General features: G+C 32.2%; 2 protein-coding genes across 5 annotated transcripts in view; one reads left to right on the forward strand and one right to left on the reverse strand.

Moving 5' to 3' along the window:
* Gfrl (Glial cell line-derived neurotrophic family receptor-like) overlaps nt 1–15484 on the forward strand; it is a 77592-nt gene extending 62108 nt beyond the window's left edge. For all 3 annotated transcript variants that reach the window (XM_040722955.2, XM_071892853.1, XM_040722954.2), the window contains 12 exons: nt 9388–9558; nt 10069–10216; nt 10331–10461; nt 10674–10877; nt 11204–11441; nt 11517–11863; nt 11926–12264; nt 13111–13175; nt 13237–13444; nt 13515–13669; nt 14606–14731; nt 14786–15484. In XM_040722955.2, coding sequence (XP_040578889.1) covers nt 9388–9558; nt 10069–10216; nt 10331–10461; nt 10674–10877; nt 11204–11441; nt 11517–11863; nt 11926–12264; nt 13111–13175; nt 13237–13444; nt 13515–13669; nt 14606–14731; nt 14786–15118 — 2465 coding nt within the window. In that variant the 3' untranslated portion in view covers nt 15119–15484. The remainder of the gene's footprint in view (nt 1–9387; nt 9559–10068; nt 10217–10330; nt 10462–10673; nt 10878–11203; nt 11442–11516; nt 11864–11925; nt 12265–13110; nt 13176–13236; nt 13445–13514; nt 13670–14605; nt 14732–14785) is intronic.
* Nucleotides 15485–23162: 7678 nt separating this feature from the next.
* LOC121127548 (uncharacterized) lies at nt 23163–26489 on the reverse strand. Of its 2 annotated transcripts, none has more exons than XM_040722956.2 (2): nt 25891–26489; nt 23163–25390 (listed from the first exon to the last, which is right to left on the reverse strand). In XM_040722956.2, the coding sequence occupies exons 1-2, from the start codon at nt 26223–26225 to the stop codon at nt 23335–23337; spliced, it is 2391 nt and encodes a 796-aa protein (XP_040578890.1). In that variant the 5' UTR covers nt 26226–26489; the 3' UTR covers nt 23163–23334. The 2 variants fall into 2 exon arrangements, with proteins under 2 accessions (XP_040578890.1, XP_040578891.1); XM_040722957.2 differs by having other exon boundaries at nt 25459–26489.
* Nucleotides 26490–27246: the final 757 nt, after the last annotated feature.

Here is a 27246-nt window from a genome sequence, read left to right on the forward strand (position 1 = left end):
GGGTAAAGAAATGTCGAAAAAATACACTCGCGGTGCTTCCAAAGACGTTGATAAGATCGTCACATGTGGCGAATCATGCATCTATGCGTATGATCCCGAAACAAAACAACAATCGACAGTGTTGGTCTTCGAGGACGAGCCAAATCCAACGAAAGTTGTTCGGTGAATAAGCATTTCGAAGGAAATGGTCGCCTGTTTCTTGGGAAACCCGATCATATGGCGGCTGTTCCACTAGAACATCGTAGAAAGGTCAATTTTGAGTGGTATATCACAATTTGTTTGCCTAAAGTCTTCGGAGAAATTTGAAAAACTAACGAGAGAAGACGAATCATTGTTCACCATGATAATTCGAGCTCTCACACATCGCCTCAAACCAGAGCCTTTTTGACCAGACAAAACGTCGAATTGATGGTTCATCCCCCGTACAGCCCTGACTTGTCACCTATGATTCGTTTTTATTCCCGCATATCAAGAAAAAAATGCGTGGTCAACGATTTTTTTCGCCAGAAGATGCTGTTTAAGTATTAAAAAACCATTTTTGGAGGTGTCTCAATCGGAGTGGAAAAAGAGCTTCGGCAATTGGTTTGAGCGCATTCAAAAGTCTATAATCATGCTGGAGAATACTTTGAAAAACAATAAAACCATTTTTGATGATAAATATTCGAATTTTCATTATTCAGCCAGAAATATATATAGCAGCCTACGTAGCATTTGAGGGATAAAATATAAAAAGAACAAAAAATTTTGCTTTGTGTAGAAACAAGCCAGCAAATATGTGGATGCATGTTAGTTTTGAGCCTCGGTCCCCGACATTTTTTTTTGTCTTGAGTAATTTTTCGATCGATTCTGAGGGATATTTCTATCCAAACTGCGAACTCAGACCGTAGACCAAAATTTAATTGTATTAAAATTGTGGTTTAATTTATTCCAGTCCTAATATACAGAACAATTTGTTTTCGGTCTCAATCTATGGCCCGATTTTCTGCTCTCTCCTGATTTCTTGATTGTACAAATATGATTTATGAAACCCATTTCACTTCAGTTGACATTATTGTAGGTATATTTTTACCATTTTGAAACACACATGTGATAATTTCGGTCTATGCCAAACTTCTTTAAAGAACACAATTAGTTCAGTCTACTAAAAATCATAACGGTTTTAGACCAGTAAGACCAGTTTAGACCCAATACTAATAGATATCAACAAACTACTTTTCAAAAGTTTGTAAGATTGTAAAATCCTCTTTACAATACATATATAACTACATAAATCAACTTGTATATGACATATTTTATCATTATATCGAGTCACTCACTTTTTGCCCATTTTTGCACATACATACATCAATATTCCTCTCATGGAATACACAAACATGACTCAAGAAAATGCAAGAAAAATCCTATTTGAATAAATATCTATTTTTTAAATAAAGATCAAAAATATGTCCAACAAAAGAAGGTTAAATTCATAGAGGGGGAAAGGTCCTTATGCTAAGCCAAAGCCCTCATCATGAATATTAATTCTAATTATATAATTATTGCATTTATTTCCTTCATGACTTTGTTTTAAAAATACTTTTTTTATGAGTATGATCATAGATCTATAATTATATTATGAGTAGTATAAATTATTGCTATTATAAACAATGGTTTGAATGCAAGCATATGTATGCTTGAGTATCATATTGACCTATTTGCAAATCGAATTACAATTCCAAATCTACATTGCATTTTCAGATGGGTTGATGGGACCTCCGAACAATCTTCATTTGAGGATATATAATATTTATATATAGTTTGTAGCTTTTTACATCCATGTACATTATTGTACAATATGCGAATTCATATTTTGATCATAATTTATTTAAACTTGCAAAAGTATGTGTGCTATTTAATAAATTAATTATAAGATTGTTGCTATAATAAACCAAAAGAGACGCCATATTAGAGGTATGGTTATTGTAGAAATAGATATTGAACAAAATGGACAAACTTTCAAAAAACAGACCATAAGAAAGCTTAATCCAATCTTCTAACCTCATTCTAGATCCCAAATAAAGTCATAACTTCCTTAATTTGTTTGCTCTGAACTTTAATGACATTTTATAACGAACCTCAATTTATTAGACAGCTTCTTTTTTAAAAACTAATATTTCTAAAAAATTATTTATTTAAATGTAATTGACCTTGGTATTAGAAAAGAGATTAGTTTCTTCCTGTTTATATAGTTGGCGTTTGGAAAGATATCTCAGTTATATAATATTCCCCCAAAGACTCGATTAAATAGACTCGACTCAGAATCATGGACTCGTGGACTTGTATGTGTCCTATGTTCAGACATGTAATACTAGAAACCTGTAAGTGAAGACTCAAGCACGCTCACTCAAAATGGGGAAAAAGAACTGAGAAATTATTGGAATGACGTAACACAAGTTCAAAATACCATTTATCGACCATTTTTCTTATTTTCATAGAAAGAAATGTATTTATTAGATTTAAATAGTCAAACATATGCCTATAAAAAAAAATCAGGTTTGTGAAATTAATAAATAGCATTTTGTAAGATATTATTTAATTCCCCTATCAAGCCATTCACATGCCTCTTTTTAGGTATATGTATACATTTGACTATTTGAATCTAATAAATGCATGTTTGTTTGTTCTTAAATATTACAAATGGCCTTTTGAACATACATATATTATGCCATTGATGTAATTTTTCAGTTCTTCAACTCCATTTGTAGCGGGTGCGCCTGAGCTTCCCTTAGAGTTTTCTAGATTTTTATGGTTGAGATGGGAATAATAATAGTATATGTACCAAAAGATAAATAAATTTAGTGCAAGTTCCGAGTCCTTCCTTCTTTATTTGTATGTATACATAATTGGAACGAAAATCTTAAGTTTTGAAGATAATTATTACTTGCCTTTTTTATCAAAATCATAACTATATTACTTAAGTTTCCATAACTCGTATACTTTAGTATGTGGACCACTTTGCAGAGTATGAAAGCGTGTTTTTTTTTAACCTTTTTGTCGTAGTGTTCATCAAGGTTGATAGGCAGATTACAATTACAGTCTGTTACTTGCCATATTTAGGACTCAGACTCGCACTGAAATTTCAGAGAATCCCCATCCCTGCTAAGAAGAACAAATGGAGTATTTTCACTTATATCATAAATTGGATTGTAATTGAAAAAAACGCCATTTTAGAGACTTAAAGTTGATACTTTAAATAAATAAAATGAACACATTTCCAATACATCTTGATGAGCATTATTAATAAAAAAAAGGTATCACATTTACATGGAATACTACTTTATGTCAGTGATAAAAAGTGTCATTTGAATATATTCAAATTAATATGTACTGAAAATCCTTCAAAAAAATTTAAATCTGTACAATTATTATGATTATTATTTATCGATAAAGGAGGAGAAAAATATGATAATTAGAGAAAAATATCTTATTCTTTCTATTTTAATGGTTGACTTTTATCTACAATATAGAAATACTACTGCATTACGATGTAATAACCTATTTTGAATACATATTACGGTAAAACTAGGCAATATCAAGGTCAATAGAAATACAAGGTTAGGCCATCATGTAATCGGGCTTGCTATAATTTTTAATCGGATGTATTGTGCTGACTGTTGGGCAAGACAGACAGATTTTGAAAAAACGCGCAACTACTTATAGTCTATGACGTCGCTATCGCTAAAATTTTCAATTTAATGTATCATACCGACTGTTGGGGAAGAAAAACAGATTTCGACAAAACATGCAACCACTCATCTACTATGACGTCAATATTGAAAGGGTGGTGGAAGTCAAACGTCAGTTGTAAACGCATTATGGTATAACCTTGCCTTTCTATTAACCTTGGGCAATGGAGGGATAGATTTTTTTATTTGTTGGTCCCGTTTTGACATCCAATAGTTCACTATTTTCCTTAATACTAATGAATAAAGGGTTTTAATTGTTCTCTTAATTGGCCTTTAGGGCCCTAAAATGGCAAAAATTTGTAAAAAAAAAAACAAATAAAGTTTTGCCTGAAAATGATATTTTTGTAAATAAAAAAAAGAGTCACTTCACTTTTTATAAATTTTCGCCATTTTAGAACATTACGGATGGTAATACTAAATTAATATTCTTATATATTTTTCTTAAAATTAATGAAACAAATAGTTTTTATTCTTATAAAACTTGGATGTTGAGGCTTTCAAAATGGCCAAGATCAACAAATCGGACGTGACGTCTATAGCTTAAAAATTAAAAAAATAACACCATTATGGTATGAAAACAGGCTGCAAGATATATTAAAAGTATTAACGACGTGACCTTTTCCCAAGATGAACAACTTTCATAATTATGACATGACGTGCATAAACTCCATTAGGGATCTTTAATGCCATTGTAATAATATGGAATCAGTTCTGGAAATGTTTTTTTTTTTTTTTTTTTTTTTAATATTTGGTGTATCTGTTCTTCAGACATTACAAAGTAAAACAACGTACAGAGTATAATTATGTATGTACTTACAAATACAGCATAAATAATCCATTAAGGGTTGTTGCGCAATTCATTACGTCAATAGTAATCATCATCCTCATATTTACACTAATGATATGTGTTTGTATTTATTCATGTTGGCTCGAGGGAGTCTGTTGCAACACTGTTATGTCAGTCTTTATCAAAGACTGAAAACTGCAGTCCTGTTCAGTTCAGTCCTACAAATATGTCTTAAAACTTATTAAGTTAGAGATTGTATCATTTTTTTATTCAAACAAATTTGAAAATTTAGAACATTTTTCTTAAATCTATAGTTATTGAGAGAAAATTAATTTTTTTCGAAAAAAATTTGAAAAAATTAATTTTTTTCGGAAAAAATTTGAAAAAATTAATTTAATTTTAATTATTAAATTTTGTGAAAAAAAAAAATATTTAAATATTAAATTTTCTAGTAAAAAGCAAAAAAATTAGGGGGGGTACATCTCCTCCGGCCGACCCCCAAAAACGCCCCTAGTTCTAGTACTTATAGTCTTAAGGGCCGGTCCCAAGGACTGATAGGGCCCGTCCTATGTATGGACTGGACTGAATAAATAAGGACTGACACAAAACTAGTTACCACTCCCTTAAACACATAATATTTGAAAAGGTTGTCTAATAAAAGAGCACACCGAATATCCCCCCATTTTGACTTTAAAATCTAATTATAATTATTACCATTTTCCGCTACTTCTTCATAAAATACAAAAATGCTTCATTTGATCTTGACCCATATTTATTCTTGCTTCTTTTTCTACTTTTCTTTCTATATTTTTATATATGAGTAACTTGCTTTCTCATCCTAAACATAAACTCCATAAACACAAAAGTAAGAGGCTCTTTTATTATTAGGTTATAACAATGTAAGTAACTTGTAACAAACCCCTCCAATTTTCCCCTTGCGTTGTCATTCCTTGAATACTACATTTTCCCTGATTATTCAGTATTTTTTATGTCCTTTAAATAGCTCATGTTTTAAAGATAGAACAGATCCAGATTTTCTTAGATCTTTAGATCTAAAGATTCGAGTAAATTTTGGGTGCCCAACTTCTGGACAAATATCTGCAACCAAAATTAGACGGATACGTATCTCGAATTCAGTGAACATTTTACACGAAGTTCACAACTAAATAAAATCGCGATTAGGATTACATTTTTACAGCTGGCTGATGCTGAAACAATAAATAAATTAATGTTAAAACATAATAATTAGCTGTTGTTATTACTATTGTTGGAATAACCTTGGTTTTTCGAATTTTTTGAGGAAAAAAATAAAAAAAAAATGAATTTTTTCAAAAAAAAAAATATAAACATTAAAGTTTTTTGGAAAAAAATTTCAACAATACATAGTTAGTCTCAAAACAATTCAAAAACCTATGGCTATTAACAAAAAAATCAAAATTTGATTTAATTAAAATTTAAAAAAATCAAAATTCACAGCTATCTACAAAAAATAAAATATTTTGTAAAATTGTTTTTAAGGATTACATTTTTTTGAAAAAAATGAAGAAAATCGACACTTATCGACAAAAATAAAAAAAAATTGACAAACAATTTCAAATATTAAATTTCCAAAACCCATAGATAGTTATTTACTGAAAATTAAATTTTTTCGAAACAATATTTGAAAAATTAAATTAAATTTTCTAATAAAAAAAAACAATTCCTTTATTGAGGGGAGAGGGTAACCGCCCCTCCAGCCCACCACTGCAGACGCCCCTGTTTTTGTACATAGATGTCGCTCCAAGTACGTTTCAAGATAAATAGAAATGCTACGTTCGTTATAGATAGATAGCATATTTTTTTTAAATTAGATTAAGTATTGTACCTATAAGTTTTTAAAGATCCGAAAAATCCATCAGATATACATATTTTAAGATCCGTAAAAGTTCCAACACCCGAAGCCTGTTCAGATCCTGGATCTTTGATAATACAAATTTACCTACACAGTACGCGAGTACTTTAGATCAAACAATATTTGAGCCTGATATGTACAAAAATTATCATAACAGTTTAAACAAAGAAATAGTTATAACACCTATTTCTTTGTAGTTATTTTAAATATTATGCTAACTTGCAATTTCTTTTAAATAAAAAACTATAGATGCATCCATAATCTTTTTTTTTTTTCATAAACCTTGTTTTGTTAATGACAATGTTGTTGTTCGGTATACTGGTAGTATAATCGCATCTGGTTACACATGGATTTAAAGGATATTTACTCTTTCTTTTTTAAGCGTTACTTACATAATAAGTATAAGTACATGCAGAGTAATTACGTCAAAAAAAAATGGCCTACCAATAATAAAGGTTCCAACAAATTTTAAGCCTTCCCCTTAGAATAGATTACTTCCTCAAAAGTTTTAAGGATTTGAATTTTATTAGATTTTTTGAAAAAGTACTTTGAAGTTTGACAATGTAATTAGAACATTAAATTTATTTTTGTTCAAACAGAGAATAATTTGACAAATAAAAAATTATGTTCTCATTTTTATTCTTATAATGATAAAATGCCCTATTGAATAACACTGGGGAGTGTATATATATATATATATATTGATTTTGAGACATCTATTGAACTTATATTTGAGTATAGAAAAATATATTACATATTACCACTGTGGTCTTGTTTGTATACTCTATATCAATATTTATTCAGGGCAATTCATTAGTTAGATTTCATCTGTTAATGGTTTTGATTCCTTCAAATTATAATCATTTAATACATCAATCATCGCTATGATCAATATCTTTATGTTACAATATATGTTTACATTAAAGCGATCCATTGACAATGAGTAGACATCTTTATATTGCAAAATAGGATCATTTAAAAAATACAAAATAGAACAAAAATCCTTGGAGATACATATTTTTTTAATAGATTTTGTTTGGTTATACATTGAATATTTTCTATAATATAAGCTATGATATTCCTCATCACTATATATTATGAATAAGTAATATGGATCTAAAGAAGAGTCTCGTTTTTCATCAATTTTCAGCCTAAAAATGGAAATATATCGAATTAGAATAACATACAGAGTCAATAAAAACACTTTTACATAAGTTTTATTAATCCTAACTTTAATTTGGGGATTGTTTTAAGGATAACATATGATTTTGAACGATAATAGTCCCAAATTACTATAATCCCAGATTTTTCAGAATTCAGATGATTGAGAGAAAAACTAATACCAGTTTTGAATTCTACGCTTAAAGATAAAATCATTTTTGGCTTTAATTCATTTGTACAAAATGAGTGAAAATCAAAAAAGTAATTAATTAATGGATTAAAGTATTATATGACACATTATTTTAAATGTACGTAAACTCGTAAGTTTAAAAAAAATGATAGCATCCATTAGTAGTTGGTAATTAAAATATCTGATGCTGTAATTAACTAAGGGGTTATAAGATTGTAAGATTGGTGTATACAAGTTGGAAGATGTAGGTTGTAAGCATTTGGATTCTTCGATAAATTATCCTACATTTCTTCGTACAAATAATTCTAATGAACCTGTTGGATGGGATGCACTTTAAGTATTCAAAACGGATGGATACAATAATAGAATGATAAATTGATAATTATATTTGAAAGGGATCATATCGGGGTCAGTAGATGCATCATCTTCAATCAAATAAAGGTGTATAGCTAAAGTTCTTAAGGTATCTTTACTCATCCCACAAATTTGAATAGTAAGCCTATAATTGAATCAATCATGTCTATGAAGTATTGGCTATATCTTGTGTACGAGTTGTATTTTTATACAAGTTGTAACCACAAAATGAAACGATTAATTTTAAATGAATAAATTCAGTGATGAAAATCATGCAATAATTGAATAGTCCATGGATGATCAAAATACTAATGATGTAGTTTTTGACTATTTTAATAAAAATTACAAAAATATAAGTATTCTGTGACATGTGATAAAGTTCAAATGTCCACTTTTATTTTACTCATAAATAATTTTAATCTTTTCATGATTTTTTTATATATATGACGTAACACATCTGTAACGATTAATTATTATATTTATTTATGAAACATATTTCATATATCATATACAAGGTGGTCCAAATAAATTCCAAAAAGCTTTAAAGGCTTATAATGAACGAACAACATATTTATCATTTGAAAGCTACATTCAAGAACATTCAATTATTTATAATGATATATACCTCGCTTGATAACATCGGCCACACGGCGTCGAAAGCATTGGCAGGACCGGTCGACTTATTGCGGATCCAGATTTTTCATTGTACTGGTTTTGCACTTTTAATTTGCATTCCCTAGAGGGATGAAGTATCTCAAGGGAGAAATTAAACCTTCCAACAAGAAAATACACCGGCCCACAATGCCAAAAAAGTGTGCAATGTCTTCGCCACAAAATGTCCTCACTTTTGGAGACCTAATTTTGGCCTGTAAATAGCCCAGACCTGAGCCCATGTAATTTATATTTCTGAAGAAGAGTCGAACATGAGGCTTGTACTAAGTATCACTCGTCCATTGAGGCCCTAAAGAAGTCCATTATCCGTATAATGGCAAGGCTGGATCTGTACGAAGTAGCCTGGGCCTGCCAAAGCTTCCAGAACCATGTGGCCAAATTTATCAAGAGAGGCGGATTTAATTATAAATAATTGAATGTCATTAAATTTAGTTTTCAAATAATAATCTAGTTCCTTGGTTATAAGCCTTTAAAGATTTCCCAATTTATCGGGACCACTCTAAATAATTTTATTTTATTTAAATACCATTTTGAAGTATGACATTTATCTATGTACATACATGTATATGGTATGTTAATATCGATTTTATCCTCTTTCTTATTTCAGTTGCTTGTTCTACCGTAACAGTAACGAAATGTCAAGCAGCCATTCGTACTCTCCAAGGGTTTCCTTTCTTTTCGCCGACGTGTCTTTGCGAGGACCCTCATCTTGACCAAAAATGCAATTTGTTCAGAAGATTTCTCTTCTATCACCCCTGTGGTGTAGTCAAAACTAAAGGTAAGTAAAATAAATGCATGTACTGGTGCAAAGAGCATAGGGCTAGATACATGTTGCGCAAATGGTCCGACCTATATGACTTTTTTTTGTGGCTGATACTGATTAACTAATTATTGAGGGTTAAGTTCCGATTATTTAAATTTTACAGTATTATAAGGACAGGGTTTAAAACGCAAGTAAATACAAGGCTAAGATTAAATTTTACAAGTATCTTGTCTGGCATACATTATTTAAAATAATTTATGATGAATAAAATTTTATCGTCGTAATTTTTTTGGAGGATTTTTACTCACATAAAAAGTACTTTGTATTTGTTATCAGGTGCAATCATACTCAATAGACTTTTTGGTTTTTTATAGAAAATTTCATATTTTAGCAGACTAAATATTTTTTAAATATCAGTAATTATAATTAATTGCGGAATTGAACTCATGTACTTATATATGGTGGACCCTAACTTACATATTGATTGATATATTGTAAATTAATTCTCCATATCTTTTTATATAGAAGAAGATCCATACCCCATAGACGCTTTGCCTACCTGTACACATGCCTACAATGTCTGTCAACATAGTAAGCCGTGTATTCATATATTTAATGATTTCCAAGAGTCTTGCACCATGGATTCAAACTCAAAATGTACAATGAAATCTTGGTAAGAAGAAGTTGGGGATCTATTTATTTATTTGCATTTTATAATATTATATAGATGTGAAGTCCAATAAATATTTGATTGCTCAATATATGATCATGTATCCTTAATTTCCAGGAATAGCTGCCAAAGTGCCTGGTCAAAGCTTCATCTATCCCCAATGTTTGGATGCATTTGTCCCAATAACTTCCATCAAAAAGTTCGATGTGATGAAATCTTCAACGCTGTTAATAACAATACTTGTATAGGTAGTCATTATATTCCAAATTTAGATCAAATCCCCCAATATCACGTCTCTCACATACATGGTTATATAATATCCCACAAGTTCATTTTTCATAGATTCAACTATATTTCCCCCAATTACGTGTGCCGTACATTTGTCTATTTTTTTTAATTCTGCTTTCTTTCATTTTAATAATAATAGTTATAGGTACAATTTACCCCATATTTTTTCCAGATGTACGATCTTTTACAAATAGTATAGAACTTATCGAGTTTTGGAGTTTTTGGTACAGTAACAGACCGTATACAACACATAGAATCGCACTTCCTGAGACTTCACCCACAACTGGTGTTAGCTTTCAAACCATAAGTCACCAACATGTGGAAGAGGGGTCGCTTTCGACTCCTGTCTACTCACAAGAGAATAATCCAATTTATGGTAAGGAAATTCCAGGAGGAAGGATTTGTATGCTTAATTATCTTTAATTTATATTCATCAATTGCTCCTTTTGAGAGTAAGGAATTGATCAATTTCCCAGATGGTACATATTTAAAAATGTCTCTTTTGTATACATATATATACATACATACATACATATATATCGTATACATGTATTGATTATAACCATAAACTAACTCAAACATAACGATTAACATCTCAAATCTAATGTATTAGATATTGTTGGGTAGCTATTTGTATATGAATGTAGGATATTCATACTTACTCGGTTTCCCATCTTTATTTGAACAATCGTTTATACGTAGGTCCTCAAGATGGTAGTGCAGACTCCGATATTAAGGTTCAACAGTTACAGTCAACATGCCACTTGGCCTTGAATTCCTGCGAACAAAATAATATTTGTAATCGGTATTTGGATAAATTAAAACGATCCTGCGATTCAACCTTAACCTGTGATAAAAATGAATGTATGCTTGCGATTCAAAGATTTTATAAAAATATCCCCAGGAAATTCAAACTTGACGTAGCCTTTTGTCTCTGCAAGTAAGTCATTGACTAAGATTCAACATCCCTTGCTGTTTTTTGTTGTATCATCTAACATCCTAATTCACTTCCCAGAAACACTCCCAACACAGATGAACATTGTCTTCGAGCACAAGCTATCCTTCATCCAACATGTGCCCAAACCCCTACCTCTGAAAAGCAACCAGCTTGTCATGAAGTCACTCGGGCTTGTCAAAGTAATACAGACTGTTCAAAACGATTAGAGCGCTATGATCAGGCCTGTTCTGTAGATGGACCTACACGTGCATGTGCTGGTCCTCCAAATGCTTGTCGTAGAGCAATGATAAACATCCTTGGTACAGAACTACGAACAAATTGTAATTGCGAGGGTACAGCAGATTTTCGAGAGTTGTACGAATGTATCGGTTGGCATCGATTGCTCTGGGTTAACCCCTGTGTTGGTAAATTTACAAACTAAATTGATTTGTATATGCCATTTATAAATATTTTCTTATTTTGATAGTTGAAGCCCAGAAGAACTTTCATAAATTTGCCGAGTCTCTTGATGGAAGTGATCACAATATGGTTTCTTCCTCCACCATCTTTGATCGAACAGCCATTCCATATTACACAACAGTGTCCTATTTTAATACTCCGGAATTCCGTGCAACAACAAGTTCACCCTATTCTGACTTCTTTGATCTTGACTATCAATCCACTAGCGGAATCATTACCCCTACCCCCATGCAACCAACCTCTCCGCCTGTTTATCCTACACCTCCATGGCCACGTCGCTACACTACAAGGAAAACAATCTATAGAGTAACTACCACCACGACAACTACAACTACATTACCTCCAAGTATGAAATTATTCCAAAATATCGCCTTTATATTATATGAGAAATCTATCTTTTATGTTTGTCAAGAAATTGTCAACTATAAAACTGCAAATTAAAATGCAAAAAACTATTTAGCACACACACATTTATTGGCATGGTAAAGAGGAAAACACCCTTACCAATATTTTTTTCGTACATGTAAAACCAAAAAAGTTATGGAGGAGAATAATGTCGTTGAAAAAATAACCCTCGATAACTGGTTCTTTTTGCAAATATGTAATAAAATATTTCGAAAATTGAAAATATTATAATTTTCTATAATATAATAAAATATTATAATAAATATAAAATTGTATTTGCAAAATGGATCGTTTTGTAGCATTTCTTATAAAAATTAAAAATTGACGTTTGATGACAAAAATTGTTCAGAAAAGGACAGATATTTCATTTAAATTTTCAATTTTTATGTATCAAACTTATTTGCGAACAAATTTCCAATGAAATTTCAACAAACTTTATTTCATCAACAAATCCAATATTCCTTTGAAAATCTATTTTTTTTTTTTGCACCTAAAAGACTGTGCAACTTTCACTGATATCTTTTTTTGACCATAACCTTTTAGATTTTGAATTTTTTTTAGAAAATGTCCTTATTCGGATAGTTTTTTTTGAGACGTCAGTCACTTTTTGATTTATAACTCAAACCCTTATCTAATATCATCGAGCTGAAAAAAAAAAAAAAATTGGAGTGTTGCGTATAGAATAAGTCCCCTTATATTAGACAAAAAAAAAGGCACCCTCACGTATAAAAGAGATACACATAAACTCTATTATATATATATACACACATTACACCTTTTGTTTCAGAGTTTTGTTTGCTGGAGCGCCCAGGACAGCCGGTCAAGTACATAAGAGAAGGCTATAAAAAAAGAGTTAGTCACACATCGCTAAGCTTTTCTGAGGTGTTCCTAATTAAAACAATATTATTTTTAGTTGTACAAGTTTGATGATCCCGAATGCTCTGAGTTATGTGAATGTAGTGAAGGGGAAGAACTCCTGTGCAAGGTTCTAGACTGCATTAAACGTGACGCTTGTAACACGGGAGTTGCTTTTTATAGCCATGCCTCTCCATTCTATCAAGCATATAGAGGACAATGTCTATGTTACTCTGGGTCATTTGTTTGCTCAAAACCACCAAAAGGTACATATCGTGTCATTGGTTACGTATAAACTTAGAAACTATCTAACATTGTTTTTCCGTTCTTTTGCAGAAGTGGAATTGGTTCTTCCTCGTGGAGTATATTTGTTTATGGGTTTCAGTAGTAAGGATGAGTCCATTTTGAAAAAGATTACGGGCTCTGGAGCTACTGATGCCATTGGAGCAATCCAAGGATTGGTATCGTATCATAATGTCAATAGTAATAAGGTGATGTAAAAAAATATACAAAATGAAAGGTGAAGGAAATACTTAATAGATGCAGGATTATAAGATTGCAACAAAGGGAAAACAATTTGTAGTTGATGTGCAAAGAGTTTTTAGTAATATTTTTTCATATGTAAGATATAGTCTCTAAGAAAAAAGGCGACGAAACAGTTGAAATAATATTGAAACAAAGACAACATGAAACTAAATTAGTTTAACCCATTCACACGACCTCGATTAAAAATAGCATGACTAGGGACAACGATGGTTAAAACATGGCCTCCAGATATGTAAAAATAAAAGAAACCAAAAATGAAGTTGGTCACACTGACAATTTGGAGAATGTTAGGGAGGAGAGCAGCTTAGCTGTCAATATTCACCATATTAGATCACCTGCCAGGAGCCTTGAGAGGAAGGAAATAAATACAAATCACACTCCTTGTACACCAAGGACTTATCCCTTATTGTTACTCTCCGTATTTCATGAGTACACGAACTCATTATTACTTTATACTTGGATGTTCTCTCTTTAAGAATTAAAGAATAATTATCACAGCTAGGAAAATAAAAATAAAACTGCTTTAATAACCAACTAGAAAAGTTGCTCTTACTTTCAATGGACATATTTTATAGACCTCTGATTAGGGATACCACTTTTGTAAAGCGACAGCAGAAACAATATGTTAATTCGTTCATCTGTCCGTCACACTTATTTTTCTCAATCAAAATCCAAATTGGCAGCTTCTAGATTGCTGAAACTTTCTCTAGAAGACTATGATTCACGTTAAATGGATATGGGTATATTTTTAATCATTAATTTTAGTAATGTACCACTAACTGAATTTTGTTTTTCCTTTTCCTCACAAAAATGTCAACCATAATCATGCATGCATGTATAGTTGCCTATATATAACTAACAAAAGTATTAATCATTTTCAGAGTGAATGTAGAATGATTCTTCAAAAGCATTCCGTGGAAAATTTAGTCCTTCAAGCAGTCATGGATGAATTTGAAGATAATCGCGAAAAAAAAAATCTCACTGCCGAAATTTTGCATCGAGAAAAGGTAATCAGTCATCATTCGATTATACATACATTACATTTACTCTTTTCTTTACAGGAGGAATGTTTCGAGGCCCTTGAGGCCATTAGCTATAAGATTAACAATAACGACGCAGACATGCGAAGCCACGTCATACTCTCCATGATAAAAGTGGCATCTGCAGAAGCGGATATCCCTGATCTTCCCGTTAGTAATAACGCTAATTCCTCTTTTCTTCGAGGCAGCGGAATCAAAAGCAGCCTTGTGTTCAGTAACATTGCTCTCGTTCTGTTCATACACCTAATCAACCTTCAACTACTAAACCCATTCCTCACACAATGTATAGTCTTTTTTCCCTCTCATGACACCACATCAAAGATATCTATGATTTTTGCGTGTTTCATACCATGAAACTTGATTCCAAATCATTTTGTTCCTTTCCTTTCTTCATTCTTTTTTGTCTTTTTTTTTTCTTCCGAGGGAGTATTAAAATGGCGGAGTGGATCTCTTTTTTTGACTCACTCCTTCATTGAGTAATAATGCCCTTTCTACTACTACATAAATACATACATATATCTAAATATATATTTATATTTAAACCCTCCAGTTACATAATATATTTACAAAATATTTCTGAACAAAATCGCCTAAACTGCATACATAAGTATAATAATTAATTATTATTAGTGTAAAACTTCCAAAAAATAATGTTTCTTCTTCTCATCAAACTTGCATCCGCGTCTGATTAATGACGACTTGTTTTGTTTTTTTCATAAATGCAATTGAAAATAGTATATAGACCTACCTATTTAGGTAGGTCTATACACAATATTAATATTCTAAATTGTGATAAAAGTCATCATATGTTCTGTGTATGAATTGTTATCAAGTTTTTTTGAGCCTCCTTTTTGGAAACCCTTTACATATTATGTAGATCATATACTTAGAACAAAAAAAAAATTATTTTTATGAGAGTTGAATATTATTAGCTGAATCCTATTATATTAATTAGTTAATTAATATTAATTGTTAGTTTTTCCATGTTTTCAATTTGTTTGTTTCACTTTACAAGTTTATTATAAAAAAGAAGATGAATAGCTAATAGTCCTTGTTGAGGTCCCTTTCTTGCCTATGACTCTTTTCCTAAACACCTCCATGGCCGGTTTTGGAGGCCCTGTGTGAGATGAATTTCCTTTAAAATTAAACTATATACATATATACCCAGAAGTAAAACATTTATTTTTGTTCTTAATAGAAGGCCATAAAACGAAAAGGGAGGCCAAATTCTTAAGATGTAAAAGCTAATTGATACAAAATACAAATAAATGTATATATATATATTATGTTCAAGATGAGATATTGTATAAGTTACACTTGTATAAGCAAGTTGTACAGATTAATATTTCTTCGTCTTAAAAGGAATTATTTAATTACAACACTGGTCATTATAATTACCACTAATTAATATTTGATACTCTCATTTCATTTTGATCCATTAAAATTACATGTTTATTATATATTTATGAGTAATATAACTGTGTGCATGTGATCTTTACAGTGTGCCACAGAATATTCAACTATTGGATGATCCACATCCAAAGTACTGCAAATAATTTATTCATCTCATTTTTTGGTTGCAACTTGTACATTTGCTTATACAAATTATAACTTGTACAAAACAAAGACATAAAATATTAACATGTTTGTTATTGAAGATTTTTAAGTGGCTTTCCCCCAGTACGAACGGACATTGACGTCATAAACACAACTGCATTTTCTTCCTTCCCCTGGGTTCCCATCGATTTTTAAATTGTGTTTTATTCTGACAAATATAATCGTCCATATTTGCCTTCTTTCATTACGGAAGACGAATGTATTTGTCTTCCAAATCAATTCGTCAACTCCATTTCTGACAAACATTCGTCATACGTTGCCAAATGGATGTTTGACCCAAAAAAAGGTCATTTGAAAAAAAAGAAAGAACCCTGCATTTTAAGTGAATAATTGACATTCTATATTACTTTTTTTTTTTTTCATCAAATCCAATTTTCCAAAAAGGTCTCCACTTACGTTAAAACCGGCCCTGCCAACCAAACAACCAAAATCCCTTTTACTCCCCTCAAGGATATAACAACGATTGAAGCTTTGCTTCATGAATCAGAATAATTATATAATAAATATTATCCTTTAAGAAAGTTTATTAATAATAACTATAAGAAAATGGTCAATAGTTGAACTTAATTGTTACTTCATGCATACTTTGTTTCCCTCTCTCTTTTTTAATATGAAAGAATCAATTTAATTTGCTACAAAAATGTTTGTATTCATCATTTTATACACTGAAAGCTCTGTCTTTTCTTCTGTTGTCTCTGGTTAGACAAACAAGTATGTACACATTTATACCCAAAAAATTAACTTTTTAAGATCTTTCTCAGGCAGGAAAACTCTTCTTTTTTTTATTATTATCAGTGTACTTAATAATTATAATATATTTGCAAAGAATCAAAATAATAATTTGTTATATAACTACTCCAACAGACGTCATCGTTATATGATGTAAACCGAGACAGCTTCCTTTGTTGCATCAGAGAGGGGAATCGAAACTTGCATTAGCATGACTAAATTTCGAAAAACGTGGTTTTTATGGAATCAAAATAAGACAACTCAAACCCCATTTGTGTCATATTTAAATACTATTTTTTGTATTACATATGTTGTCCTTCTCGACAAGCAATGCCAGCCTTAACAGATTGGTATATTTTGACGAAAAAGGGCATATCCATGACGTACTACGCTGTCATGATGGCAAGTTGGAACGAATCCAAATTTGGATGAGAGAAACAGAAGATATTCTTGTCCTGGACACTCGAAACGGCAAAGTCCAGAGGGTTCAGGTCAGAGCTGGAAGAGAGCCACATGCAGGCAAGTCAGAACTCGCCAATATTGTGGCTGCAGAAGTTTTGGTATTTTTTTGCTGATATCAACTTCTTGATCTTGTAGGCAGTCTGACTGGTGACAGCAACTGTCTCTCTAGCCTTTTTGTAACTGACATGGGACACAAGCCAAACTTGTTTATTCTTGTTTCAGCTCTCACAGGTTTGGAATCCTAAATAAACCTTCTAATTAAAAATAACGTGAATAAAATGGTAATGAAATGATTCTGCAAGTTTTGAGTCCCCACTCTATACATACAATTGCTGCTTCAAAAAATCCTTTTTTTTTGTTATTAAAGTTGACAATCTATACATGCTATGGGGTATTACAACATAACTCATCACCTGTACTCGGAAAACCCCATATTACTATTACAAAAAAATAATTAGGACGAAAGATGAACCTTCAATTGCTAAGTAAAAGCTTTATCGCACTCAATGACATTTTTGACCCTAAAAGAGTCAAAAATATGCTTTCTCTTCATTTTTTTTTTCCATACAGAATTGTTGTATGTTGTAGTACCCCGTATTACAACACTTTTTACTTGGATAATTTTCTAATAATTAACTCTCTCTATATTTTCTCCATCTTTTTACTATAATGAAAGTTGTTGTCCTCCCTCGTTGACAACTTTTAAAATGACATTTCAACAACCTCAAAAGAAGGGCTTTTGCAATATACACAATATATACTACTTATGATTTCATTGCCAAAAATATTATATACATAAAAAAGGTGTTTTCTCTCCTCGCAAATAATAATTAATTATACTCTTTTTTTTTTTTTTAATCAATACAGTTTTTTTGCGTAATAAGCTTTTTTTAATATAAAAAAACCATCTTGAAAAACTATTTGTAGATCAATTTGTTGTTGTTTAATAGTGACTTATTATTCATTATATATATATATAAATATATTTATTTTTTTCTTTGTTTTTCACGTTATAACACTTATTATTAATCATTATTATTATTTTATTACATCATCTTTGTATTTATTAATATATATTTGAAGAAACTAAAACACATGTATCATACACAAAAAAAAAGGGAAAAATTATGTTACAAATGAAAAATGATTTCTGAAAGTTGCCCCTGATTATTATTAATATTATATCTATTATTATTATGACGTCATAATAAATTATGAATGACAAAAAAAGCATACATTATATTCAAAAAATGATTGTAAGGTTGAAAATATTTTTTATAATAATAAATTGTTTTAAAAACTGTTGATTTAGTTGTATTTTTTATAGCATAGTTATATATTACTAGAGGGAGTACCTGGCATTGCCCAGAGTAATTAAGCTTCGACAAACAGACACATTTATCTTTAATAATATAGAAACTGATAAAAATATGATATAAAGTGGTTGAAAAAAATATTTGCTTCCAAATAAGATCCGTCATTTTAATAGATATTCTTAATGGCTAGGCACATTTTATAGGTGTTTCCAACACTCAACATTAATATTGTTTTTAATAATTTCACAATGTTGGGAAGCCTATTTCTAAGTACTTTAACAAGCTTCATCAAAAATTGAGAAAGTTGATCTCTGAGGTTATTATTTCGATCCTCCTAGAAGTGATGGGTCATATTAGAGAGAAAATTTTCAGCTTCATATCCTAAGTACAATTTAAGAAATATGTATTTTTTCTGATTATAGGTGTAAGGATTAACCCGATGCTTCATTGGTAGGAAGTATCACTTTATTTACCAAATTTCCAACCAAAAGAGTTAAGTTTTCAAGCAATCTAAATGGATCACTATCATTGAACTCAAAAATCATTTGTTGGATCTTTAGACATCATTCAGCACAGATTTCAAAAATAATAAATAACCGTGATTATATTCATCACTGTATAGAAGTGGAGTATTTCCGATGTGTAATACCTTTTGGTTGATTTGATATAATTAAAATGAGTTGTAGCGCCATTCAATGGTCACAAACTCTTTGTACAGCAGAAGGTATTGATAACCATCTTGTCTGGCTATCTTGTACAATTTTCAGAAGTCGATGTCCATCATTTATTAGTTTAAATAAATTCACCTAAGCCTGCTGTCTTGAGGAAGATCTAGCAAATCAGTTATAGGGTTCGCTAACCAGAAATTCTAGATTTCTGGGCAATGTATCAAAACGTACGTGCAAAACAGCCAATTGTACTGAATGAAATATACAGTTAATATGAACTAATGGTCTTCATTTAATTTTCTATAGACCCAAAATCAGACAAAAATCGGCTAAGATTTCCAGCCATCAGCTAAATGATATTTTTTCCAGCTAGAAACGTCAAAAATCAGCTAGCATGGCAACACTGCTATTAACCTTGTAACCTACATTGCAGCCCGTAAAGTTAAACATAATATCGAACTCAAATATCCACTCAATATGAAGTACTTTAAACCTTTAATACTTTTTTATCTTTGGCTTTAAAGTACTCTTGAAATAATTCAGAGGATGATAATGTTTTTCATTGAGTACTGCCTAAAAGGGACATAAATAATAATTATGTACTTTTTAAGAGAGGTTAATTTTTTATATAAATATATATTGTAACACAGGTTCTTTGGCTGTTATTATTTATTTTTTTAAATTATTATCATTATCCTTCCACATGTACAAAATTCCCACTAAAGATCAATAATTTAAATTATAAAAGCAAATCTATAAAAAAAGAGAGTTTTCTCAAGTTTTTTTTTAAAAAAAACAAAAGATTCCAAAGTTATTAGAAGGATGAGGTAATTATAAAACCTCATTTTTAGCGTTCATCGTTTAAAAAAAATCAGTTTATTGAATGCACGTTCAATCTTGCGTTCCGTCCACAAGCCTGAACTAAACCAATAAGATTGTAGATGTTATACTGGGCTTCCGGGATGGATACACCAAATACTGGTTTATTTATACAAAATACCCTCACTAAATGTATCAAAGGAGACTATTAATTAATTAAATCTTGAGTATAAAAATTTTCAATGTGCACTCCTCATTAAACCAAATAAAATTGTACTCCTGCACCTACACAAAAAATTTCATTCCATGATAGTTGTTTTACAGCTATAGACAAATATGGTTAGGGATTCAAGTATCTAACAGTAACATCTCATTGTTCATAAGATTTTCATCAAAATTGTAACTTGGAATATGTCCACCTGACTGGAGCGTTAACTACTAGGAACACATTCAGATTAGTAGTAGAGTAACACATGAGCTGAAAAGTCCCGGATTTAACAAAGAAAGCACATTTCGGTAAGTTCATAGTTGACTTTTTTTTTAAATTATTAGTATTTTTTTTATTCACTTTATGGAGCAGAGTCTCCATAATAGTTTTCAAGACATGGCTTAGTTTGAACAGTATTTTTCCCCCATGAAGAAACAGTGTAGAAATAACAAAATTAGCGTTAATGACTCACAAACTAAAGGACAGATTGTCATGATACTTTAACAACTGTCTTTTGAAGGTAGTACTAACTGAAAATGGGGTTAATTGATAAAAAATAAAAAAATAGAACCATCAATGTGTGAAGTTAAGAACTTTTCAGCCCATGTGTTACCTATAGGACCGTGACTATGATTTTTCTTTTGAAGGGAAGACCATAAAATTGGACTATTTTTCATATGCAAAAAAAAAGTTGAATGCCGCTTTCCCCCAAAAAAATATTTTGATAATATCAATTTCATTTATTTCTGACATTTTAATTTAAAAAAATGGGATCTGACGTTGAATAATCAAAACTTTGACAATTTTATTTCCTTTTTTGTGAACATAATTTCCAATTTTTGGACAACAACCATTTGTTTTTTACACAAAATAGGTACAACAAATATGACAGCAAAAATTGTGCGAGGGTGATTTTTTTAGCAAAATGTGAGTCCATTAGTGACGAATATGGTGAAATATTTATTAATATTTTTCAACCCTTGAAAAGTAGTACCAGAGATCACAATAATATTCGCAGATTATTGCTTGAAAGTGACTAAACATAATTATTTAGTCCACTATAAGCACGGTTCAAAGTAGATATGGATTATAGAGTTGAAAAGTATTCTTTAAAAAAATAATACTTGTTCTCTATTTCTCAGCCAATAGGTAAAAAACGAATCTTTGGATTCAGTGCATACAAATAACTTATTTGATTTAAGAAACACACTTTTTTTTTATTGGCAAGTGTAGGTAGCTAATTTTTAGGCATGAACGTCATAACATGAATTAGTAACTTAACATGATGAAGTAATCTGAATGAGTGTCTGAATTTGATATAAAAATCAATCAGAAGGACACAAATTGAATTAAACTTGTCAACAAATGTTTGCTCTTGAATTGAGAGAGTGCTTTCCTAATTACTTTTACCATGAGAAAAATAAAAATACTCTTTATAGCTCGAAATTTTTGCTTTTGTGCCCTACAGAGCACAATTAACCTCGATGATAGTTTAATATTTTTTCAAAACACAAATCCTCAATAAAATAACTTTATTTTTTTGTACTTACAATATTTTTTAATCTGAAACATGTATCAACAAGCTATATGTGATTATTTCATACTTTACTAAGATTCTCCAAGGCGAAAAATTACAGTGAATCATGTAACCCATGGGTTGAAATGGCCCGGGCTTCACTAATAGATGGTCCTTTTACCTCCTTTTCAGTGTGTACCCAATGTTACTTTAACATTTTAGTTACATTGGTGTGTGCCAACCTTTAAAAGACACCTGTCGAAATTTAATGGGCATCTGTTCTATTGGTCCCAAGTTTCTGAGTTATTGTGCTCAGTGTGACGCTACTTTTGTTATTTCCAAAATAATGGATTAAAAAATTTCGATTTTTAATTGTATAGGAAAAAATATCGTTCAAGCCAAGCAATTGCTGAAAAGTGTTTTTTCTTCATTAATCCTGGGACTTTTCAGCTCATGTGTTAGATGTTTAAAAAGATTAATTTTCAAGAAGCACAATGTAGAACATAAAAGCAAAAATTTCTGATGATAAAATCATTTTCATGATTGACGAAATAAAAACAATCCTGGCCATACAATCTCAATCCAAGAGCAAAATAAGGTGCAATTTTATCGACTACGTACTACTTATTTCTTAGTTATAATTTTTTGTAGCAAAGTACATTTACACTGTCAATGATCTCATAGGTCGGTTTATTGGTTGGAGCAAAAAGTCCCGATTTTTTAATGGTATGTCCCTTGTAATAGCAAAAAAGGAGCAAATGGGGAATTTCTGCTCTGATCAGTGAACCAACTTTTCAGGTCTAATTGGCAATTTTAAAAGAATTAAACTAGTTTAATTCAACTATAGGTATAGTGTTTACGTATGCAGTGGAACCCTAAAGTTCAACCCCAGTATGGATAGCGACATGTTAAATGTTAACTTTCAAAGCACAAGGACCCTTGCAAATTGGGTGTATATGTACAAATTATATTATTTGAAATGCAAAATATTACAAATGTTTGATGAATGTTAGCTCATCACTATCAAGTGACTCATGTTTGAATGAAGACAACAATGAATGAATTCTACTGAAATACACATCACGAATGAATATATTGAATAGAATTTAAATAGTGTAATAAATAAATGTGTTATTTAGATAAGATCAACGATAATAGCAGTGTTATTAAGGTGAAAGAGAGAGAGAGGGGGGGGGGGATGGTGTTGGTTGGACCATGATGAGGTTGCTAATGAATCAGTATTTCTTTTTCCCCTTTTTATCTAAAAAGTTAGTCTTTTTGGCCATACAGCGCGTACAGAACCAATCCTGATTTTCAGCAGGCTCAGCTGAAATGCCAACGCAGGCCCAATGATACCAATCATCACATTTATCACATCCAATCATCGGAGAGCCATCATCCTGTTTTCCACAAGCAGGGCAAATCCAAATCTGATTACCTTCAGCATCCACATAGTGTCCAACCGTCTGCGTAGTTATCATACCAATGCTACTACTTGTTGTTGCATCAGGAATGGGTGTTAAGTTGATTTCCTCTTTGGGTATCTTTGTACTTTTCTTGGCCTTTTTCTCAGCTTTGGAGGAGGGGAGACTCCCAACACCAGCCGCAACACCACTTAAAGAAGAGGAGGATGTGGTCATAAAGTCTTTTTTATCTAATTTAGGTTTTTTCGAAGCCGTCGTCGTCGTCGTCGCTGAACTTGACGAGGATATGTCATAGTTGTCTTTAGGCGGTTTTAATATCAATTTAGGAGGCTTAACAGTAGATAAGGACGACTTTGAAGATGATTTACTACTACTATTAACACCCACACTGCTAATGCTTTCTTTTATCGACGGAGGAATGGGAGAAAGGCGAAGAGAAGAGGAAGATGGGGGTGCAGCAGCAACAGATGATGATAGTGAAGAAGATGATGATGGAATGTTTTTTTCATGTTTAATCTCCTTAATTTTGATTTTTGGGTGTGATGAGTTTGAGGAAGCGGAAGATGAGTCTGTTGCTGTTTTGGGAGGGTGATGTGAGGGTATGACTTTATCGGGCATGAGAAGGTTCGAACTGCTTTCCAGGAGCAATTTCTTTTCCTTATCCTTTTTATTCTTCTTTTTTTCTTTCTTCTCGTCCTTGTCCTTGTTCTTTTCTTTCTTGTGCTTTTTCTTTTCCTTGTCCTTCTTTTTCTCCTTCACCTCTGGCACAGGTGGTCCAAACCCATAGAGCTGACCTCTAGGAATAAGAGAATTGCTGAATGGACGATCTTCGTGCTTTGCCATTTGCAAAAGATCTGGGGGAGGTAGAACCAATTTGGGTTGAGAGTCTTTCTTTTTAGAAGGCTTTGAGGGAGGAGTTTCTGGGAATAAGACTGGATTAGAGGAGGCGATTATTGGGGGAGGTGGAGGTAATAGTGTGGGAGGTGGAGGCTTCACAATTGGTGTAGGAGGCGATGGTGGTGGGGAGGGTAATTTAGGAGGAGGGGGTTTGAGGGAAGTCTTAGGAGGTTCAGGTAGCACAGTCAATGGTGCAGTGACCATATTTTTCGCCTTCTTAGCTTTGGTCGGAGTCGTTGACGGAGCAGGAGAGGATTGTACGCTTTTAGTAGACGAAGGCGAGGAAAAAAGAGGTTTTTCTTCAAATATATGTGCACTCTGTCGCTTGCGTTTCTTTTTTGATAAAGACTTGGACTCCGCTATTCCCTTCTCGATAACGGAATTCATGACTTCATCTATGTGATCCTCTTTTTTAGGAGTAAGAAGAGGCTCAGTCTTTACTGTAACCGCCGGAATGGGTGGTGGAGGTACATGCGCTGGAGGTGGGGGAGGGGGTTTAAGCGGCTCTTCAGGTGGCTTAGGCTTAGTTCTCTTTTGGAATATAGCTAACTTCTTAGAGTTGCTCACATCAGAATGGATCTTTTCTTTTTTAATCACGGGTGGAGGCTCAGGGGTTTTGACAGGTGCAGGCTCTGATTTAATCACTTCTTTTTCTTGCTGAATAACCGGAGGCGGTGGTGGGTGACGAGCGTCAGGGAGTTTCCCTTGACGGGCGGGTGATATAAACCCAGCAGACGTCATGATGACACTTGAAATTTCTCTCAAATCTCTTCCATGATGAGAAGATTCTGGTGATTGGGTATCTGTGGCAGGATCAATTAAAATATCTCCTGCTTCATCACCCTCTTCTTCTTCAGGATACATAGGTGGGAAATAGTCATTAATATAAACCGCCCGACGAAGGACTTCTCTTGATCCGGGTTTGAGAAAGTTAAGGTCAGTCTCTGCTGGTTTAGGAAACAGTGGAACACTTAAATGAAAAAAGGCAAATTAGCTATTATTTCTCAAATTTCTTGGTTTTTTTTATTTTTAAATTACATTGTTTTTCGAAAGGGACTCATTTAGATTTACTTTGCATATACATATCAGCCCATTTATATCCATTGTTGCTGCAACAACACAAATCCTAAATACCAAAACGTCTACATAACTTACTATTAGACCCCATTACTGTCGCAGAGTTTCAACTACTTATAATATTTGATTAGTTACATAGCTAATCATTTTGAGCCTTTCCTCGCTACAACCCAAAGAAAAAGGCTTGAATTAGACGTTACAGAAGTAGGATATTGCATGATTCCCCTTTTTACTCGAGATATTCCACTACTAATATAAAAAACTCTAAATGCATTTTGGATCTAAATGGGCTCAAAGAGGAGGTCTTGAGACCTTAAATGAATATGTGTTCCCGATGAAAGAAAGTAGAAGAAAGAGGTAAATGAGAAATAATGTAAATGATGGATGCAGCACCGAAGAGGAGAGGATCCCGCATTGAAGTCCACTGCGAGATAGTCCTCCAAGAAGTTGGGGCAATCCTCAGGTCCCCATCCCTCGCTCCCGCCGCCGCCATTACTACCCCAATTCTTTTTAATTGTGCATTCCACATCCGAGAGATTCACATGGGATCGGCTCCGTAGCTCAGCGATTCGCAGGGACTCCTTCCCCAACTTCTGAATGTACAGCTTCAGCATGTCCGTCATTATGTCCAGCGGAATCTTGTGAATGCCATGCCAGCCCAACGTAAGGCAAATACGACCCAGCACAAGGCGGGACACTGCTCCAGCATAGTCATCCCCCGGATTCATCTCTCTTCGCACAGAAATGACCTCAGAGTTGACACATCAATAACAATAATAATCATAAACAACCAACTACAACTCCACAGACCCCACATCAGGCTACAGCCACAATCTTCATTCATTTCAACATTTCCTTACTACTCTTTCTCTCTCTCCATCTTTCTGTCTTCCTTTACTAACTCCGCTAATTCGAGATGAGAAGACGCTAACACTACGATAGCTGATGCTGCCGCAGATCCACTCCTCCCTCTATCGCCACTCCTCTCAACTAAATACTAGCTATTTCATTCACCGAACACTAGCGCGATCAACGATATCTTTTTTTGGCGTGCGCTTATTTTGACTCAAGCTCTGCGCATAAAAGAATTTTCTCACATGAAGAAACTTATACGTGACGTCAGCAATGTTGATGTCGGCTTTTTTGGGGACCCAAATACCCCCAAAATAGGAATAAAAACCCTTTTTTAATTAAGTTTAATAATTTTCTTCTTACACGCAACTCGCTTTTTGATATAAACAGTGTATACGCTGTATTTTCGAATCAGTTTGTTCATAAATTTTCGATCATGAATTGACTTTTAATTGTATGATTTAAAGCAGCCGACTGTGCATATTATTAATATAAATTATATTTCTATGTTACAAACAGAGATAGAACAACTACGCATTTTTCTTCTTCTAGCTGTTACATTTCAATTTAGCCGCTTTTTTAGCTCACTATTGAAAACTGTCTAACTAAAAAAGGGATATATTCAACCTCATCGCGCAACCTATCTAATCCTAACTGTTTTTTATTATTCAGTATTTATTAATATTAATTAACAAATATCCTCCATTGATTGAACATTAAATGTAATAAATACTGATATTTTAATATATCACCTTATTTCAAATATATGAGCATACAATGTGTGGAATATTTTAAATAGAATACATGGAATAATGGTACCCTCGCACCTAAATGGAACATGTTAACTGTTTATACATTACAAGTAACACTGAAATGAATATAGATGGCGCTCTTTTT

The sequence above is a fragment of the Lepeophtheirus salmonis genome, chromosome 13, assembly GCF_016086655.4.
Source record: "Lepeophtheirus salmonis chromosome 13, UVic_Lsal_1.4, whole genome shotgun sequence".
NCBI classification, from domain to species: domain Eukaryota; kingdom Metazoa; phylum Arthropoda; class Copepoda; order Siphonostomatoida; family Caligidae; genus Lepeophtheirus; species Lepeophtheirus salmonis.

Coding starts and splice junctions, on each gene's coding strand:
- LOC121127548 (XM_040722956.2), bottom strand. CDS start 26,225: ATGAATCCGGGGGATGACTATGCTGGAGCAGTGTCCCGCCTTGTGCTG. Junction 25,391..25,890: donor GCGGGATCCTCTCCTCTTCG/GTGCTGCATCCA, acceptor TTTTCATTTAAG/TGTTCCACTGTTTCCTAAAC.